Source organism: Neophocaena asiaeorientalis, unplaced genomic scaffold, assembly GCF_003031525.2.
Source record: "Neophocaena asiaeorientalis asiaeorientalis breed wild unplaced genomic scaffold, Neophocaena_asiaeorientalis_V1.1 scaffold152, whole genome shotgun sequence".
Classification (NCBI taxonomy): domain Eukaryota; kingdom Metazoa; phylum Chordata; class Mammalia; order Artiodactyla; family Phocoenidae; genus Neophocaena; species Neophocaena asiaeorientalis.
The window spans coordinates 2,526,356-2,548,038 of NW_020185338.1; the positions used below are offsets into that span (position 1 = coordinate 2,526,356).

At 48.0% G+C, this 21,683-nt stretch overlaps 1 protein-coding gene across 3 annotated transcripts in view; it reads right to left on the reverse strand.

Annotated features, from left to right (window-relative positions):
• Positions 1-6,595: 6,595 nt before the first annotated feature.
• The window catches only part of TDP1 (tyrosyl-DNA phosphodiesterase 1), a 75,324-nt gene continuing 60,236 nt past the window's right edge, over positions 6,596-21,683 (reverse strand). For all 3 annotated transcript variants that reach the window (XM_024736357.1, XM_024736360.1, XM_024736358.1), the window contains 2 exons: positions 13,770-13,878; positions 6,596-6,926 (listed from right to left, as the gene is read on the reverse strand). In XM_024736357.1, coding sequence (XP_024592125.1) covers positions 6,853-6,926; positions 13,770-13,878 — 183 coding nt within the window. In that variant the 3' untranslated portion in view covers positions 6,596-6,852. The remainder of the gene's footprint in view (positions 6,927-13,769; positions 13,879-21,683) is intronic.

Genomic DNA, 21,683 nt, shown 5'->3' on the forward strand with positions numbered 1-21,683 from the left:
CTTGAACCTTACTTCTCCCTCTTACAAAATGAGGTATAACCTGCCCCACGTGTGATGATGTATATAAAGTTACCTACTACCATAACCCATAATAAATTCCCTACGGATGCAATTTCTCTTTTGCCTTTCCCTTCTGAGAGTCTCTGTGCGTATTAAGAAAACTGGCCATTGCAATGGGGCTCTCCGAAAACCTTGCTACAAAGGGAACAGGAGAACTGAGCCGAGCGCCTTCGACCGATTAACATTAATCAGACTGCAGTTTCAGTAGAGCTTCTGGTAGACCTGGAGAGAATAAAGTGTAATGTATACACAGCAGTTGGATTCTGCGCTGAGAGACCTGCTTGGAACTCTGTTGTAAAAACTGGGCTACTAATCGTACCCAGACTTGCAATGCTTTGGCCCTGTGACTACTCGTCACCCCTCCTTAAATATATGACATGCCCTCATTTCAACACATCCCTGCTCCCCACTTCCTGGGCTGCCTCTTGCCCTCCCCCCTCCAGCATCCTCTACGCTGCCAGTTTTCTGTGCTTTAGATCTACTGAGTCAGTGGAAACGCCAGGTTTCAGAGAACTGAAGAGAACACACTCAACAAGGCAAAGTTTTCAGCCACCGACGTTCTCTCTTGAAAGGAACCGGCTCCACTGCCGGGTTCTGGCTTTAACACTGCAGTGGCTCAGCCCTGCACGCTAAGGCTGCATTTAGTGGCTGATTTTGTGCACTGCCAGCGGGTTCTGTCCCGCCAACCGTGCACTGTTGCAGTGTCTGAAAGTGCACCCGGTTTTGTAGCTACAGCTACAAATCATGAATGGGAGCCCTGCTCCTTGACTGGAGCATTGGCCACACCTGCTACCCGGCTCCTCCCAGCAGTCCCGCCTCGGTTCAAATCCCAGCTTTGCCCCTTGCCAGCTGTGTGACTCTCTCTGGACAAATCATCTTAGTTTCCCCATGTGTAACATGGGGATAATACTAATGCCTCCTTGATCAGGTTCTTATGAAGATTCAGTTAGTTAATATGCATAAGTCACAGAACAGTAGCCGGGACACAGCAAGTACTCAGTACTTGTGGGTCAGTGTTACTCCTCAGGGACCAGTGGACAGAGACGGAGCTCAGAGGTGGTCCCTGCCTCTACGCTGCTCTGTTGGCATCTCCCAGGAGCCCCTTTTCTGGCCTCATCTTTTGTTTCTGCCTGTGAACCCTACTATGCAAGCAACGGCCACTTAAGACATGTAACTTACTAGTTGATAGAAATTCAGTAAGAAATTGTACAGTTTTGTTTGTAGTACTTTTGTCCTGCATATTGCTTGAAACAAGTGGGCTACTAAACTTGGCAAACTCGGCAAAGATTTAATCATAATGGGATGTGACCTGTGCATAACACGTGTTAGCACATAATCAAAAGAATTTTAGATTTAATTCCATACAATTGTTAAGCTAATTTATTTCTGCCAGTCACTGAGTTCCTGTACAGACTTCTGTCATTATACTTTATCATTACAGTTAGTATCATTCAGGCATCAACACAATTGCTACATTTTACAAATGTAAAAAAAGAGTGCTTACCTAACCTTTTTCTTTGACATATTCAGTCAAAAGCAAGTATTCTCAAGGAATTCTCAAGGATGGGGTTAGTTAAAGCTCTAACTCTACAGTAAGCGGTGTGGGGGGGATGGAAATCAAAATGTCTTAAGATTTGAATCAAACACTTATATCACCCAAAAATGGTTTCACAATGGATCAAATGATGTTAGACACTGTTTCTTAGAAAGTGAATTTTTACTCTCATGTGGGAAAAAAAGTTCCAACAAGGGCTTCCCTGGTGGCGCAGTGGTTGAGAGTCCGCCTGCCGATGCAGGGGACACGGGTTCGTGCCCCAGTCCGGGAGGATCCCACATGCCGCAGAGCGGCTGGGCCCGTGAGCCATGGCCGCTGAGCCTGCGCGTCCGGAGCCTGTGCTCTGCAACGGGAGAGGCCACAGCAGTGAGAGGCCCGCGTACCGCAAAAAAAAAAAAAAAAAAGTTGCAACAAAATCAAATCTAAGATCCTCATTTTAAGCATACTGAATCTGATGCAGAAACCATGTTCATTTGAAAAGTCACGTGGTATTAATAACTTCTATTAAGGACAACTGTGTAACTTCCACACGAGAAAACTTCCACACCAGGAAAGTGAGGCTTCGTGCTGCTGCTCACTGTGGGATCTTACGGACGTTATTTAAGAGAAGGCTGCAGAGGAAGTGGAGAAAAGGGAACCCTCCTGCACTGCTGGTGGGAATGTAAGTTGATACAGCCACTACGGAGAAGAGTATGGAGGTTCCTTAAAAAACTAAAAATAGAGCTACCATATGACCCAGCAATCCCACTACTGGGCATATACCCTGAGAAAACCATAATTCAAAAAGAGTCTTGTCCCACAATGTTCATTGCAGCACTATTTACAATAGTCAGGACATGGAAGCAACCTAAGTGTCCATCAGCAGATGAATGGATAAAGAAGTTGTGGTACATATATACAATGGAATATTACTCAGCCATAAAAAGGAATGAAATTGAGTGATTTGTAGTGAGGTAGATGGACCTAGAGTCTGTCATACAGAGTGAAGTAAGTCAAAAGAGAAAAATACCGTATGCTAACGGACGTATATGGAATCTAAAAAAAAGGTACTGATGAACCTAGTGGCAGGGCAGGAATAAAGACTCAGATGTAGAGAACGGACTTGAGGACACAGGGCGGGGGGAAGGGGAAGCTGGGACGAAGTGAGAGAGTAGCTTTGACATATATACACTACCAAATGTAAAATGGATGGCTAGTGGGAAGCAGCCGCATAGCACAGGGAGATCAACTCGATGCTTTGTGATGACCTAGAAGGGTGAGACAGGGAGGGGATACAGGGATATATGTATACATATAGCTGATTCACTTTGTTGTACAGCAGAAGCTAACACAACATTGTAAAACAATTATACTCCAATAAAGATTAAAAAAAAAAGAGATGTGAGGCTTAAACAAGCACTTAAGTACAGGAGCTGAAACATAGGAAGAAGTCAGGAAACATCAGCTATTACATTATGTAGAAAAATACAGTCTCCAAATCAGTGAACTTCTAAGGCCGATTTTTATCAACTATGGTTAAAACTAGGCCTCCTTTCCCAGGAGTATGAGGATAAAACATAATTTAAAAATCCCATCTCCCTCCCTCCCCCAAGAAAGAAGCTGGTGGCAGATCATTCCTCTCTTCACCAGAGAGTACCAGAGAAGTGAGGGGACATGGAATCCTCCTGCCTAAATGGCAAGTGACTTCCTTTAAGTCACCAAGTGCCAGGGATGACAATTTCCTGCCTCCAAAAATTTGGGGAGGGTCTCTTAAATGCTTAAGCATTTAGAATACTGTTGAAATTCATTGTCCAATATGAAAATCTCATTTAGATTTTTGGCTACATGTCCATCTCTGTAAGAGGATGCTAGGTAAGATTTCAAAAGAACAAGATAAAACTTTTTAAGAAAAAGAGGCACTGGTTCTTTTCGTCCACATGCAGAGAAACTCCTTACTCAGCAGATGAGTCTCCTGTATCAGGCAGCTTACGAAGAAGAGGGTGGATTCTTTTATACGGAAGTTTGCCCTCAGCAGGTATAAAGTCACTGGATAAGTGTTTCCATGAGATCTGAAAGGACGGAAGGAGGTGGGGAAAAAGGATAAAAAGTGGCACACAGCTATGGCAGACAGAGGGAGGCGAGGGTTTCCTGAGTTGGGGAGAAATAATTGTTGAACCCCAACCTGAGAATAACAGAAGTGGTTTCCTCAAACATTAACAAGTGTTTGGACTTCCCTGGTGGTCCAGTGGCTAAGACTCCAGGCTCCCAATGCAGGGGGCCTGGATTTGATCCCTGATCAGGGAACTAGATCCCGCATGCTGCAATGAAGATCCCCCGTGCCGCAACTAAGACCCAGCGCAGCCAAATAACTAGACAAATATTAAAAAAAAATTAACAGGCGTTGATGATGCTTTTTTGTAGCACTTTGGGTAATTTAGCCAGTCACATTAATAAAAGGACCAGATGGGGTTGAACCTCTTGTTTTGCTGAACCTCATGGGATTTAATCAATCCCATGTTGATTACTCTTGAGGCATTACTTTATTTTCCACATGTGCTATCAACTGTGCCCAGAGAGCTCGTGGTACTGACCTGGGACTACGCTGGCCTGGCCTAGCCCTGCCTCGCTGAGCCCACGCTGACCAGGGCAAGGGCCACGGGAGGCAGCTCTCCGGGGCTGAGCCTGCACACCCACTGGGTACATGCCCCTTGACGTTGGACCTCCCCTAACTGTACCTTGATATACCTAACCAGCCCATCCTACAGAGATCGTCTCAGCTTCCAGAAGGGCACTCTGGGTCCCTGCTGGGTCTAGGGTGCCGCTCCAAGTGTGGCTGTGGACCAGGCCAGCCTGTGATGAGTACAGAAAGCAAAAGTGAGCATTTAGAAACTTTCTTAGCAATCTGACAGTGCTGTGACATCCAAGCACCTGATCCTGTATCCTATAAAAGTATCTGTCCACAGTGGATTGGGGGAAAATGGTCCATCTCCTCAGATACTGTCCACCACACTGCCCGGGAGCCTGGGCCCCCTGGAAGTACAGAACAGGCTCTGGATGCTGCCGGACCTGGGTTCAAACACTGGTGAGAGCACTTTCGAGAAGTGTGACCTTGGACAAGCACTTCACCTGAGTCCAGGTTTCCTTATCAGGAAAATGAGGACAAGCCTAATGACCCAAGGGTGTCCCCTGTACAGTCCCCGCTCCGGGCAGGCACCTTCATGTCCTAACTCACTGGACAGTCTCAGTGAGCCTCTGCAACGGGAATGATTATTACCCCAGCCCTATCTTACAGGTGAGGGGACCAAGGCACAGAGAAGTGGTGGCAGAACGGGGATTCAAAGCCCGACAGCCTGCCTCCAGCTCTGGGCTCCAACCCACTTTGCAGTCATGTGGATCAGATGAGCCACATACCCGAGTCCGCTATCCTTTGACTGGCTGGGCCCCAAGCAGCCTAGGCTTCCTGGGTCCTGCCCGGAGCTGGCCGACTACTGGCGGCGGTTGGGATGCTCCCCTGCTGCCTGGAGGCTGGCACTCCCCCCACACCCACCCAGGACAGACCACTGTGCTGGTGGGAATCACAGGTCTTTGATGGCAGTCCCCTGGACACCCAGCTCAGACTCCTGGGCTCCCGCTCTGGGCCGGCCCCACCCCTACTACCAGTCCAGGGCACCTTCCCTGTTGCCTTCCAAGGCAGCTGGGCTCATGTGATACAGGGTTTGAATGCCCCTCAAGTAGAAGGCAGGGTGCGAAAAGGATTAAGCCTAACTTTTCTTACCAGCGGAAGAAATAGGTTAAACGAATTCAGTGGCTTTTCAACTTTATGTTTTTAAGCAGAATGCAAAACAAAAAACCACCCAGATAGTATCCTTTAGAGAACCCAATATATAAAAGCGGTGAAGGAAGGCTCCTCTGATCAGGGAAGGAGAAGGGAGGAGCCCCCGTCCCTAACCCACCCCAGCAGCTTTCCGATGTGAACATCCTTGGCCTCTGAGGAACAGTCTGGAAAACTAGTATCTTAAAAAAATCTTTCAAAATTAACATTGGGGCTTCCCTGGTGGCGCAGTGGTTGAGAGTCCACCTGCTGATGCAGGGGACACGGGTTCGTGCCCCGGTCCGAGAAGATCCCACATGCCGCGGAGTGGCTGGGCCCGTGAGCCATGGCCGCTGGGCCGGCGTGTCCGGAGCCTGCGCTCCGCAACGGGAGAAGCCACAACAGTGAGAGGCCCGTGTACCGCAAAAAAAAAAAAACAAAAAAACCCCAAACAAAACAAAATTAACATTGAACTCTATTCTAAATTCTACAATGAAGGAGCTGATGACAACCTGGAAATGAGCCTCACACAGAAGAAAAAACAAGAAGGCTCTAAGTCATCTGAGGAGAGTGCGATCCTGTGTGTGAAGGGCACGCAGACACAAAGCAGGAAGATGCTCGTCGCTCTGACCCAGGCAGCTGGGGCCTGGGGGACGTCCTGAACCTTTCTGGGCCTCAGTTCCCTCACTTGTGAATTAAAGGCACCCAATCAGTTCACCTTTCAGGGGCTCTTGTGAGTGAAATACTTGTGTGCTTTTTTATGATCCTGCGAGCTGTCTTTTGTGGACATTTCTGGGGATGGAGGAGACACCGTGCACTGTGGGTAATGGGTGAGGGGAGGGCAGGTGGTCCTTGAGCGGGAAGGCAGCCAGCACGGCCGGGGGCGGGGGGCATGAAACGTCGTCTAAAGCTGCAGGGTGACGATGGTCAACACGGCCCATGGCGTCGGGGTAGCCGCACCAGCCGACACACCCCAGACTCCCTCCAGCAACCCCGAGACACACTAAGAAAGCTGAGAGAGGGCTGGGTGAGAGGTCATGTTCCTGCTCTGAGAAGTTCCAGCTGAATCCAGAGCACCTCTCCTGACAGAGCACAACTGACACAAGTCAACCTTCAATTCACAAGCGCCGACACCGCCGTGAAAAGTCCTCATCATTAGGAAGATCACTTTACACCTATATATTCTTTTAACGTGGTGAAGTTTAATAGCTTTCATTCCAAAGCATAGAAAAGGGAATTAAGAAAATATATAATATTTTTAAGTGAGAATGTTAACAATGGTCATTAAAAGGATAACCAACATCTGTGTTTGAAATCTCGACTTTTGCAAAGGTTTTGTAGGGGGGCAGATAAAACATTAAGAAAAGTGAACACCCAGTGCAAACAAGAACATCCAATGTTTGGGGTTCAATGCCTTACACGTCAACTTCACAGTACTTTACTGCTCTCAGGAGGGAACCCACATGTTCCCGTGTGTATCTGGTGCTTTGACATAAGGAATGTTCCAAATCCAGGGCCGATCTGGGAGAAAAAAAATTACATAAGTATAATAATGATTTAAATATGATTACAGAAAATTCACCCACCTGACAGGATAAAACTACTCATGGGCCGGAGTCTACAAATCATGAAGAGCCTTTTCTGAATCAAGCCCCGACGAGAGCCCTTATAGGTAAGAGCTTGTAGTAAAGGTTCATGTTAAGACACGGGTGAGTGAACATGGGAGCAGGCTGAAGCCCGGGGTGAATGCTGGCTTGCCACTTACGTTGACAAGTCACTTCACCTCTCTGAGCCTCAGTTTCCTTATGTGTATCTAAGTCATGGAGCTGTCTGGAGGATTAAATGAAATAAACCCGTGTAATGCACAAGACGCAGTGTTGCACACAGAGAGAATGTAACAAATGAGGGCAGCTCATTTTCTTCTTTTAAGAACCTGGAGAAACCAACAGTGACAATGGGTACAGTCAAAGGCCATTCTTCTGCTCTCAGCAGCTGGTCACGGTCGCACAGAACCAAGAGGCCCAGCGTCACATCCCTGAAATGGTTTTGTTCTGTAACTTAAGGCTAGTGATTGATAAGGCAGAAAGGTCTCTGTATAATGACCGTAGACCCACGTTGAGAAAAGCAGCAAGCCTTGGAATGGTACAACGGAAAGGTGACCTAGGCTCAAATCCTGCCTTCATCCTTCTCTGCAGCCTGAGGAAGGCATGTGGATTTTGGCCTCAGGTTCCCCATCTCTGAAATGGGAAGTAATGACATTAGCAACCTCCCAGGATTATTGTGAAGCATGAATGAGAGAACATCTGTGAAAGTTCCTGGCATGTTGTAGGTGCTCAATATGTGTGAACTTTTCTTACTTTTAACTGATGTTTCACAAATTGAAAAAATTGGAAATCTCTTTTACCACACATGGCTACTGCCAGAGTCAAACCATTTCAAAAAGAACCATAATGATATGGGTAGGGTGTTGGGACTTCCCTGGTGGCGCAGTGGTTAACAATCCACCTGTCAATGCAGGGGACACGGGTTCAAGCCCTGGTCCGGGAAGCTCCCACATGCTGCGGAGCAACTAAGCCCGTGCGCCACAACTACTGAGCCTGGGCACCACAACTACTGAAGCCCGAGCACCTAGAGCCCCTGCTCTGAGAAGCCACCACAATGAGATGCCCACGCACCACAACGGAGAGTAGCCCCTGCTCTCAACAACTAGAGAAAGCCCATGTGCAGCAACGGAGACCCAATGCAGCCAAAAATAAATTATTTAATTAAAAAAATATATGGGTAGGGTATAAATACACTGCAAGGATTAAAAATAACCCCCCATACTATTGTTCTGAGAAATGCAGAGAGATGGAAGGGCTGCATGCTTATAGTAAACTGGCCACTTGGCAGGTCAGCTGAGATGGACCACCTCACTGCAGCAGCTGCTCGCCGGCACCGCCCACAGCCCCTGGGGGAGGCTTTCTCCTTTTCTTGAACAGAGGCAGATGGTACCTTGGAGGCCGACCCGGCAAACAATGGTATCTGTTGCTCCTTCCACCCAGCCTCTCTGGTATCTGTTGCTCCTTCCACCCAGCCTCGCTGTTTGTTTTGAATAATCACAGGGCAAGTATGCAAATGGCAGCTCCCAGCAGGAAGTGCAGGAAAAGAATGCCAAAGATGGCAACAAGTTATCAGAACCCTGTTCTCTCCCCTTTGGCCTCCAGATGGTTTGAAAGCATGAAACCACACTTTCTGGTAATTAAGTTTCTTAAGAGGTAAGGGACTAGCAGGGCTGGCAACTTGACTCTGCGGCTACTCACTGGCCTTAAGAAAGAACCCACTCTCTTCCATTGGAAACACCATCTTCTGTGGCTGGACTTCCCCTTATTTACCTCTTTCCCTGCAAACTGCTCTGTTGAGCAATGTCTGCTCTGCTTCATCCCCCAGGCAGAAGACCCCCCAATCCTTGCTATATGAATAGCCATTAGAGAGAGTCTTCACCAGTGCAGATCTGTGATACAGACATTTGCCAATGAGGCTGTAACTTAAAAACCACCACTGCATTTACAGTGGACCCTTCAACAACTTGGGTTTGAACAGTGAGAGTCCACTTATATGCGATTTTTTTCAATAAATACACACTACACGATCAGTGGTTGGTTGAATCTGGGGATGTGGAACTGCAGATACGGGTGGCTCACTATGGGGCTTGAGCATCTGTGGATTCTGGGATCCAACGTGGGTCCTTGACCAATTCCTGGCAGATACCAAGGGATGACTATTCCTTTCCCTTAAATTTAGCCAACGATGACCAAGCGAGGACCTGGAAATCACGCTCCTGGCAAATCCCCCTGAGGCTCTGCTTTATAAATGAGCAAATGTCTGCACCTCCCGGGCAGCGCCTCTCCATGCCAGCTGCAAGGCCTTCCACTACCGTGGGGGAAGGCCACAAAAAAGGCCAAGAGGAAGGCAAAAAGAGGGGGGTTATGATTCTGTTGTGTCTTTTTACCCATTACTACTGGAAATCAGCCATTACCACTCACTGGCTCAGATGACGGCCTGTTTTAGGCAATCCTCCTAAACTGTCCCGTGACAGAACAACTTGCCTCACATGATACAGTCACATGTGTATGTGAAATACTTGGTAGTGCTGGTTAGATGCCTGGTACTCCGCTAGCCAAACATGAAGGCCTCTCAAGTTTACGGTCCAGGGGGCAGCAGACAAGCAGGCACGCCCTGCTGCTGGGACGCTGAACCCCACTGTGTCTGTGCAGCAGCTCCCTGACTGGGCTGATGTGGGAATTGCTGGCACGTTTTTCTGGGACCCACCCCTGGAGAGCTCGTTTCAGTAGGTCTGGGCTGGGGCCTGGCAATGTGCACCTTTGTCAAGTTCTAAAAGTGATTTTCACAGAATCTGTTTGGGATCTGAGGCTAAAGGGGATGAAAAACGTCTTTTTTTCTTTTTTTCTGGAATATGATGAAAGGATTTAAAACAGGAGAGGGAACGATCAGAGGAGCCTGGCAGCAGCGTGGAAGATGGCATCCAGGGGGAGGAGTGCAGAACCAGGGAAATAAAGAGCAGCACAGTCCGGGTGAGGCCTGTGTTAGGGCCAGGGTGGGGGAGGACGAAGGACAACCTGGGGGGCATGGTTCCCTCTGTGTGTCCCTGTGGTCAGGGGCTGCATGCTACAGTGTGTGATTTACAATGTTAGTGATTTTGCTTTGTAAAAGTTTTCTTTTAAAAACACAGTTCCTGTTGTAAAATGGGTTTGAGTACGTGTAACTTTTCATGGGAGGAGTAATATAAACTCAAGGAGGGCAAGGATTTGTGTCTGTCTTGTTCACTGATCTATTCCAACCACCTAGCTGGTATCTGTGCACAGCAGGTTCTCAATGATACACCTGTGGGGAGAGAGAATAAGCAGCAAGCACGAAGCAGGTACCCCTGTAGCTGAGTCTTTGTTTTTGTTTAATTTGATCAATTTCTTGGTGTCAGGATGTCTGGTGGTCTCTCGTATCCAACTGTGATTTGTTCACATTAGTATATTTCTCTGCTAAGCTTTTCTTATAGTCTCCTGACTTAAAAAATACTGGAAAAGATCTTATATATGTTGAAGTGGCTTGAAAATCACTTATTCAAATGCAGGGCTCTTTAAAAAAAATTTATTTATTTTCAGCTGCGTTGGGTCTTCGTTGCTGTGTGCGGGCTTTCTCTAGTTGCGCTGAGCGGGGGCTACTCTTCCTTGCGGTGCACGGGCTTCTCATTGTGGTGGCTTCTCTTGTTGCAGAGCATGGGCTCTAGGCACCCTGGCTTCAGGAGTTGTGGCTCACAGGCTCTGGAGCGCAGGCTCAGTAGTTGTGGCGCACGGGCTTAGCTGCTCCAGCAGCATATGGGATCTTCCCGGACCAGGGCTTGAACCCGTGTCCTCTGCACTGGCAGGTGGATTCTTAACCACTGCACCAACAGAAAAGTCCCAAATACAGTGCTTTTGAAATGTTCTAAACCACTCAACTTTTCCAAGCACTGGTAAGATGCCCCCCCCCCTTTTTTTTTTTTTTTTTTTTTTTTTTTTAGGTAAGATGCCCCCCCCCCTTTTTTTTTTTTTTAACATTTATTTATTTTTGGCTGTGTTGGGTCTTCGTTGCTGTGCCCGGGCTTTCTCTAGTTGTAGTGAGTGGGGGCTACTCTTTGTTGCGGAGCACAGGCTTCTCACTGCAGTGGCTTCTCTTGTTGCAGAGCACAGGCTCTAGGCATGCGGGCTTCAGTAGTTATGGGGTGTGGGCTCTAGAGCACAGGCTCAGTAGTTGTGGCGCACGGGCTTAGTTGCCCCGTGGCATGTGGGATCTTCCCGGACCAGGGATTGAACCTGTGTCCCCTTCATTGGCAGGCGGATTCTTAACCACTGCACCACCAGGGAAGCCCAAAATGCCTTTTTTAAGGTGCACATGACTCCCCCGAATGTTGGCTTTACAGGAAATGGTGATATCTGAATCCCTGGCATTATTCTACATGCTAGTAAAGCAGTGTGGAAGGTAAAATAGTACTGATAAAAAAAACTAAAATGTTCCAGCCTCTCTCGCATATGTCTTTCAAAGGAAATGCGTAAAAAATAGAAAACTCACTTAAACAATGGAAAACTTCTGCGTGCTGGTCAAATAAAAGGATTACCATTTTTATTACATGGTCTAAGACACTACCTAGTTGTAAACTTTTAAGTTCTTGGGAATGCTTTTTCTAGTGGAACTGAGGGAACCTCAGGATATTTTTAAGGCTCCTCTACCTCTTCCATTCTTGCTTTTACAGTCCTTTGGAGATTAGGATTAAAGGGAGGGGGTGAAATTCCAGCCAAGGTTCTGGGCTGTGGGTGGGAGGTACAATGCCTGAGGCCAGACTGCAGGAGGCTAAGCCTAAATAAGGCTGTCACAGTTAGTCCTTCCCACCTCCACCTGTTTATTCAGGAGCGCTGAATGGGGGTAGGGGTGAGGGACGAAGAACAGAGAAAGGGAGAGAAGGCAGAGGTACAGCGCAAAGCCAGAAGGGGGGAAGGTCACTCACTGGGTCATGTCCTGGGTTAGGGACTGTCCTACACAAGCCTCAGGCTCTTCTGAATGTCAGCTCATCAGGAGGAGGGGGAGGGATAGCCATCAATCCACTGTTATAACTGAACTGGACATTTTAAATAACAGAAACAATGGCTAACAGAAATCAGCTGCTAACTCTGAGCTGGACGCTGGGTTAGATGCTTTCTAGACCATATCTCGGTCACTCTTCAACAGTGAGCTATGCACTCTCATGTTCTCATTTTGCAAACAGAGACACTAAGGCATAGAGAATACAAACCACTGCCCAAGGTCACTTAATAAGTTGTCAGGCTGGCACATAAACACGGCCTGGATCTAAAGCATCTGTGGGTTGGAGGGTGGGGAGGAGTGGTCACAGATTTCTTGAAATTCTGGTAAAACCTCTTGCTAGTGAAAAGTGAACGTGTGTGAACTTACAACACATTTAGAGGACTTGACACATTTAGAGGACTCAGAAAACTGCACACGGCTTGGAAGGAAGGGAACAAGAATACTTTCCAAAACAGCATCCACACGACTGATCAGAGAGAGATGAAGTCACCTGGACGAGGCAGGATGAACTCTGCCAGGTGTGCCAATACAATCGGAGAAGTGGGTCCATCAGCAGGGCAGGTTTGGTTCACCACGAAAGCCAAAAGGGCGAGTGAGGGTGGGGAGGTAGCTAGGACCCAACCAGCATCGCTCAGGGAAGGAAGGGACCCACTGGGGCAAGGCTGACTCCGTTAGGGAATCCGAGAGTTTGGAATATTAATGGGGTGGCATCATCAAAATTTACCAATCAAAAACCAAATTTTCCCTGTTCACATTCAGCCTTCACTCAAAAACCACAGATTACAATCTGGCTACCTGTGTAGGCCTCTACCGTCCAGGGGAAAATACACCAGCCACAGTGATAAAAGAATCTGCCATTTTAAATTAATAAGCTTGTCCCGATTACACATCTCCTCCGGGGTGAGCTTGGTGAAGTGTGAACTCACCCCAAAGACATTTTCTGGGGCTGAGCAGAGCAGCCCTGCGGCCGGCGGGGCTGGGTTAGAGCTGGGATGAGGTGGTGCCCGCATCCCAGCCAGCCTTCCTCCCATAAGCGCTGGGAACCTGGACCAATACTCCACTGGCTTTCTCTTGTGAAAAATACCTGGTCACTGCCCTTGAAGTCCTCACCTAGCGCAGCAGTTCTCAGAGTGTGTGGCCTGGGGACCGACTTTTTAAGGGGGTTGGGGAGGGAGAAATACCTGTAAAGTCAAAATTACTGTCAACATAACATTAAGCCATTATTTGTCACTTTCACGTGAGTGTACAGACGCTACACGACCTGTGTGATAACACAACAGAGCAGCTGTGAGAATCCGACTGTTAACCCAGATAATAAAGGGGTCTGCAGAAAAGGTAAACAATGCCATCTTCCAAACTACATTGTTTTGGGGAACAGTCATTTTATATATTTTTAAATATACAAATGGGTTTATTAGTATCTTTAAATAAGTTAATAAATATTTTAAAATTTATTGGTTTTAATTGCTGATATGATACATACCAATAGCTATAAAAGCCCACGTAAACAAAAGCCCTTTGTGGTCCTCAGTAATAAAACGTAGAGGGGTTCTGAGACCAACCAGTTTGAGAACTGCGGCTCCGGTGGCCACACACAGGGCAGCAAGGGAGACTCTGCAAAAACCTGCGCTTCCATGGCCACCCACGAGCCAGGCTCCCAGGGAGAGCCCAACCCAATGGCTTTCCCTGGGCTCTGTTTGTTTCTGCTCTGGTACACACACCCAAGGTTTTCTTTCACCAGTGTCTCACCTTTACTTCCATACAGTTCTGGAGGCAGGTCATATGGCACAGGAAAGGAGGCTGTTGGCTCCTGGCTCCCTGAGAAGAATTTCTGTTTCACTCCGAAACTGTCCAGGCCCTGCAGACACAGAGAATCTATAATTGCATCTCATTTTCTGGAAAAAGATAGCAAGAAGCAATTATATTTTTATGATACTCACAACAAAATTCAGAGCTATTTTTGTTATTTCAGCGCTATTTTTGATATTCAGTGGGTCAAATATATTTACAACACTCCCCCAAATATTCTTTCCTAAAAATAAGAGAGGTCCAAATGTCAGAAAATAAATTATAGCAAAGTTTGCAAAAGTCTAATAAAGGATACAAAGACATGAGAAAAACAATTTTGGATGTTACAGCCCATTTCTACTAATCTCTGTGTACAGCAGCAAGGAGTGTGTAGAAGACACTGTGTAAAAATACCTCTGAATACTTTCGATATTGCTATCTGTAGTAATGGGCTGTTCACTCTGGTGAAGAATGAAAGTTGCTTTCATGCATCATGAAAGTGTCCAATACGACGGGATAGGAATATAAAAGTGAGAACTCTTCAAGACCCGTCAAAATGGAAGGTTTATCCCAAGAACTCGAGAATAGGCTACTATTAACTCTGGATCTGAATCAGGGTGCAACTATAGGTGCCACACCCAGGCCGATGTACACACTGCACTGCCTCCTCACACAGGGCCTGCCCGGTAGTGGGGGTGCCTACTACGTCGGCTTTGCCCTCCCCAGGCCTCCACGCATCGATCATCTCCTGGCCCCCTTCCCGGATGATCCTGGCATTCTGTTTTTGCCTCATTCCTCTGGCCACCCATCCACGCACAGATCCACCCTTCTCATCCTAAACACCCACATATCAAACAGTGCTAACGTCCATGAACCCACATAAAGAGCTACAACTACAGTTCTTCGGAAGATGAGGTAAGTGTCAGGGCTGTGTGGACCTGGGTATTGGGCAACCTGAGTTGAGTCTCTGTGCTGGTATTTACGGGCTGTGTGAATGGCTCACATTTGCATTCATTCATCCCACACATTATTTCTTGAGTCCCTCTTTTGTGTCAGGCATGGGTGCCGGGCACTGAGTGCACAGCAGTCAGAACAATTATCACGATCCCTGTTCTCATGGCATGTACAGTCTAGTAGGGAGACATTAAACAAATGCATTTATAGAAGTAAAATAAACAACTATAATTTTTGATAAGCGCTATGAGAAAAACAGAGGAGTCCTAGAAGAGAGAATAGTAGGCCTGTTTTAGATTTGGGGGCGAGGGGGTGCTCAGCGGAAGCCTCCCTAAAAAAGTGACATTTTAATTAAACTCTGAAAAGTGAATAGTGTTTGGTCAGTTGAGAGTGGAAATAATAACGTTCCAGGGACTTCCCCGGTGGTCCAGTGGGTAAGACTCCGCACTCCCGATGCAGGGGGCCTGGGTTTGATCCCTGGTCTGGGAACTAGATCCCGCATGCCGCAACTAAGAACTTGCATGCCGCAACTAAGAAGTCCACATGCTGCAACGAAGATCCCGCATGCTGCAATGAAGACCTGGTGCAGCCAAATTAAAAAAAAAAAAAAAAAAGTTCCAGGAGGAGGGAACAGCATCTGCAATGGCCCAGAGGTGGCAAAGAGCTTGCATGTGCTAGGAACTAAAAAAGATGGTCGGTGGGACACTTGGCCGCTTATTCACTAGGCCTCAGTTTCCTCATTTGTAAAATTGGAATAATAACTTTCTGGATGTTACCATATTAACGTTTCTTACTTCAACACCTAGCACAAGTCTTGGTGCATAGTTGGTCAAGCAATTTTGAGCTGCAAAAATGGGATTAAAGTACCTTCCCTGCTTACTTTATAGGCGACTGCATAGAAGCAAATTCAACAAGATGCACAAAAGTGCTTTGTGCCAGTGAAGACCTACAGGAAGGTAGGGGTGACAGCACCAACCAAGATGGTGGCTAGTAACTCCGTGAAAGGCAACACGTGACAGACGCCGGGCACAAACTCTAGGCAGAAAGGGAAGAAATGACCTCTTGCCAGTGGCAGGTTAAGAAAAGGGTCTGTAGAAAATATTTTTGCTGGGCCTTGAAAAATTGATGTAATTTTGATAGAGAGCTGGCAGAGAAGAGCATCAGAGGGAGACCGGCATGACCAAAGGTGGAGCTGGAAAAGCACAGAGCTGGCATTTCAGGGGGACAGCGAGTGAAGCAATGCCCAGGAGGAGAGCCTGGGACACTGGAGAAGAAACGCAGAGACAGGCTGCAGAGGGTTTTGAAGGAAGCGGCTTTGGACATCTGAGGCTTCTACCTGTTTATCTGGGCCCAACTCCTGGCCACAGTGACTCAGGATGGGAAGCGGCCTGAGTCAGAGGTGCTGGGGAAGAGTTCACCTTTCTCTGGGGAGCTCACCTGGCAAGGCGCGAGCCCTCAGCTGCTGGGGGCGCCTCACGTCCTTCAAACAGAACTGGGTGTTAGAAGAACTGAACATTGATGACATGTCCCACGCCCCTGGATTTAGCCCTGCCTGAAGCAAGTTTGAGCTGGTTATCCTTCACTTACAACCCAGGGTGTCACAGGACCCCATTTAGAGTGTGGCCTTTACTGTGATATATGGTGAGGAGTTGCAGGGTTTTTGGGTTTTTTTAATTTTTTATTTATTTATTTTTGGCTGTGTTGGGTCTTCCTTGCTGCGCGCGGGCTTTCTCTTGTTGTGGCGAGCAGGGGCTGCTCTTTGTTGCAGTGCACGGGCTTCTCACTGCGGTGGCCTCTCCTGTTGTGGAGCACGGGCTCTAGGTGTGCGGGCTCAGTAGTTGTGGCACGTGGGCCTAGCTGCTCGGCGGCATGTGGGATCTTCCCGGACCAGGGCTTGAACCCATGTCGCCTACCCTGGCAGGTGGGTTCTTAACCACTGTACCGCCAGGGAAGTCCCGAGGTGCAGGGTTTTGAACAGAGAAGTTCCAGTGTAAAGGTGGAATGGCACAGACGGGAGAATGCATTGGACTGGGAATTGCTAGAGCCCGAAGACCAAGAGCTATTACAACAGGAATGTGAGATGGATTAGAGATGGTAATGGGGATCCAAGTATCATCACAACAAAAGCTGAGATAAAAGTGAGGTAAATTTGGATGAGAAACAGAAAGATAGAAATGGATCTGAAAGAGGCTGAGGGAAAACGCAGTAAAAATCAGAGCCAAAAAAAAAGAAAGTGGGGGACTTCCCTGGTGGTCCAGTGGTTAAGACTCCACACTTCCACTGCAGGGGGCATGGGTTCGATCTCTGCTCAGGGAACTAAGATCTTGTATGCTGCATGGAGTGGCCAAAAAAAAAAAAAAAATTCGTGCCTGGGCAGATGGGATCGGATGGGATGACTGGGTATGGATGGGCGAGTGGCAGCAGTGGAATGCCAGGACGTGGCTCTATTCGCTGAGTCAGAGAACATGAGAGGTTACAAAGAAACACCACCTGAAACAATGTTGCCCAGCTGTGGCCTCCTGGGAAACGCTGAGAGCCCTGAACCCATGCGCTGGGCCCAGGGCAGGCTGTCAGAGGTGGTGCGGGGAGCACGAGGGGGAGTTAATGTGGCAGCTCTTGTCAATTGTATTAGTTCTTCCAGCCAGAGCCATCTTTGGCAACAGAGGGACAATAAAATAGTTTAACCAGAATGGAGAAAAGAGAAAGTAAAGACTTGAAGACTGAAAGTTCTTGGGGATTTAGTGGCAGCATTTTTGACTCCGATTGTAGGAAAGAGAGCCCGCCATCTGGGGAGCAAATGAACCTGGGGCTGAGCAGGGCCTGAGCTGGCTCTCAGCCCTGGGACAACGGCAGGGATGCTCAGGGTACCTTCCTCTGGAGGAAGGAGTTCAGGACATCGATCCATGATTCTGAGATGGTCTGTGCATTATTCCCAGAGGTAGGAGGCGTTCTAGACACACAGTGCTGGGCAGCCTAGTCGGCGCCTGACAAAGTACGTACTCAGTAAACACCAAAATGCACCGAGTTCAAAGAGAGAAAATATCTATCTCCCTGAAATACAGATGCCTGAGGGTTTGGAATACAGCTGCTGGTCTTTGAAATCATTAGATGATCTTTCCTATATTGAGATTTTTCTGAACCTAAATGCATTAGTCTAATCTAAAAGTTAAATACACTTAAATTAAAGGGACAACTCAAAAAGCATAATAAAACTGATAAGTTGATGTTAGACATCAAAAGAATCAAGTCTTCAATTAAACATTTATTAAGCACCTACTATGTAGCAACAACAGCCAAGTGCTGGGTACACAGTCAAATGTACCTTGACATTAAGCCCCAAAGCCCTTGCAAGTGTTCCTAATCACAGGGAAAGCTACTGACTCCATGCTCTATGGCAAGTCAGGTTAATTTCGTAATGATGTGTTTATTGATTCATTCATTTAAAAGCAGCAGAAAAAATGGGAAAAAATCAATACTCGGTTACCAGGGACTTATCAGCTTCCAGATCAATCCCCGAAGTTTCAAATGGCATCTTAATTATGAATGGAAAGTGCTGGCTCTCCGCCCACTGCAGTTTGTAGGCCACACAGCGTGTCCCTTCACACAGCCATTGGTTCCTGAGTGACAGGCCTGTATGACGGCTGCGGGAAAGGGGAGCTGCCGGGTTTCTTCCGGCCGACCACCTCTGCAGCGTTTGAGACTGTGCAGCGTTCTGGGCACAAAACCTGACCGTTTGCAACGCTGGCCTCAAGCCAGCGTTCAGGAGCACAGAGATCAGGATGGCCCACTGGTGAAGGACAGAAGCAGCAATCCTGGCTGCTGCTAACTCAGAAACGTGGGTGTTTCGGACATGCAGTTCTGCCTAAGGGCCACAAAGGTGGGCTGACCTCAAGAAACTGGATTTTGGATGCTGTCCAGTCAGAAGAACGACTACAAAACTGGGTGCTAAGTAACTCTTTGGCAAATGTGTAACTAAAGGTATAAAAAGACATTATCTTGATAGTACTGAAGGGAGAAAAGAAAGGAATCACACTGGGCTTCATTTCACAACAAACTGCCTTACTGTCAGTAACTCTTTTAAGATTATGGCCAATACCGAAATTTTTAAGACGTTAAATGAATATATAGGGATTGGCATTTGTAGTTAAGGCAATAGACTTCTGTGAGTGAGAGCGAACGTGAGCCTGTGTGTACGTTTTAGTTTGCACAGAACAGCTACAGGTGAGCTATCCCACGCTGCAAGTTGCTCATGACGAGCCGTGAGCACACTTAAGCACCTACTGCACCCGACGCCCCTCGGACTAAATCCACGTGGCCTCTGCAGCCACTGTTTTGCACCCGTGTTCTCCTCACAGAAAGGGGAGAGGGTACTCCGGGAACCTCAAGGGAGCAACACCGACAGACTTCACTAAGAGTCTCCCGTGTGCCGGCCCTCCGTGAGAGCAGCTCCCAGCCCAGTCAAGGAGACACACGAGTCATCGATGACAACACAGGGGACACAGGAAAAGCCCCGGTTCTTGAGGGCTGTGGGGCACAAAGGAGGGACCCCTGGAGCAGAGATGTGAGAGGCCGGTGGGGTTAGGGGCCTCAGGGGGTTGTTCCTGCTACGGATTAAGGCTGCTGAGAAGGGTGGTATGGTGGCTCATTCTACATGTCACCGTGACTGGGCCATGGGATACCCAGGTAACCGGTAAACATCACTCTGGGCATCGCTGAGGGTGTTTCTGCATGGGGTTAATATTTGAATCAGTGGACTGAGTAAAGATGATCCCCGCCAACGATGCACCATCCAGCCAGTAGGGGGACTGAATGGAACAAAAAGGCCGAGGAAGGGCTGCTTGGCTGGGACATCTGTCTTCTCCTAAACTCAGACTGGGACGGAAAGCATGGGGTCCTGGTCCTCAGGCCTTCAGACTCGGGCTGGCCCACACCACCAGCCCTCCTGGTCTCCAGCTCACAGACGGCAGAGCTTGGGACTCCTTGCACTCCAAAATCGTGTGGGCCGATTCCTCACAGTAAGTCTCTTTCTATGTGGATCTATATATCCTATTGGTTCTGTTTCTCCAGAGAAGGCTAAGAGGCCTGGTCCAGAATGAGAGGCAGTTGCTCTGTGTGGCTGGAACATGAAAGGCCAGGATCCAGAGGGAAGAGGTCAGACCCGAGTAGTCAGGAGTCAGGCCGCAAAGGGAAAAGTAGGCCAAGCTAAGGAGTCATAGGATTTGAAGCAGGTGGGAGACATGACCAGATTCATGGTCTGTAGATGTTCTGGCAGCAGTGGGCTGAGCAGCTTGGAGGTGGCCTAGGAAGTGGGCCGGGAGGCAGGTCTGGCCGTGGTGGCAGCAGGGATGGCCAGAAGTGACAGATTTACAGGGTGCATTAGGAATTGGGGATGACAAGCCTAGGTGATTAAACATGTGGGGGGAGAACAAGGAGTGGGGGATGACTTCCTACACCCTGAGTTGGGACAGTGGGTGAAGGCAAAGGGCGATTCATTCAGAATCAGAATTTTATAACAGTGGGGCGTAGGTGATTAAGATATGATATTGACGGCATCTGTAAGGCCCTTCTCCTCAAGTACCTTGCATAATATAAATTACACTATAATCCTAAGGGGAGATAAGTTTTACAGATTCAAATTCTCTGAAAATTGGCCTGATGAGACCACTAACCCTGCTTAAAAAACTGATGGCTTGGGCTTCCCTGGTGGCGCAGTGGTTGAGAATCTGCCTGCCAATGCAGGGGACATGAGTTTGAGCCCTGGTCTGGGAGGATCCCACATGCCGCGGAGCAACTGGGCCCGTGAGCCACAACTACTGAGCCTGCGCGTCTGGAGCCTGTGCTCCGCAACAAGAGGGGCCGCGACAGTGAGGGGGGCCGCGACAGTGAGAGGCCCACGCACCGCGATGAAGAGTGGCCCCCGCTTGCCACAATTAGAGAAAGCCCTCGCACAGAAACGAAGACCCAACACAGCAAAAATAAATAAATTAATAAACTCCTACCCCCAACATTAAAAAAAAAAAAAAACTGATGGCTTTCCACTATTCGTGTGGGACAAAGTCCACTCCAGCACGTCCTGCTTGCCACCTTCCTTCAGAACAGGACTCCAACCACACAGCCCAGGCCACCCCCCGGCCCATTCCACGCACGTGGAGCTGGTTGCTATTTCTCAAATATAACGTGCACTGTTCCCTCTGGCCGGAAGCCTCATCTCCCCTGATGGTGGGTTGAACCCACATTCATTTTTCAAGACCCAGGTCAAACGTCATCTAAATGAAGCCTTCCCCAAGCCCCCCAGGCAGACTGTTCACTCCCTCTTCTCAGTCCTTATATTCTGGACACCCCATAGCTCTCATCACCTACTGTGATAACTTGGGTCTGCTTCCTTAACTTATCCACGAGCTTCCTGAGAACAAAGAGTCCATCTGTTCTTCCCTGTGTTCCCAGGAGGAGCCAAAGAGGACGCAGGAGGTGCTTATGGAGCTGGCTGTACAACAGGTCATCTCAGGCAGCCAGATGTCCGGTGACGAGCCTGGCGTGCACTCTGAGGACGGACAGCCACTCCTTCACAAGCTAAGTCTCATTCTGTGCTCCTATAGCCTCAGCAAGATGACTAATTACCTCCTGTCATAGACCTTGGGTTGCCCTCAAAGTCAAAACCATAAATGTTAATTCTGTGAGGGCAAACAAAGGTCTACTACTTTCCCAGAAGCTCCACGTAACAGTAAATGAAGCAGATGAGTTAGAGTGGCTTAAGGACAAAGTCCCCTATGTTGCAAGATCCCCTTTAACTGCTTTCTGCAGATAAAACACACATCAACCCACTTACAGGTGAAACCTTCTGGCAGTTAAGTTCCTACCTCTTGAGTGGCTTCCTAGCTCACAACAAACCCCCTTTTCTGGAAACAGGCCCCTACTGGGGGA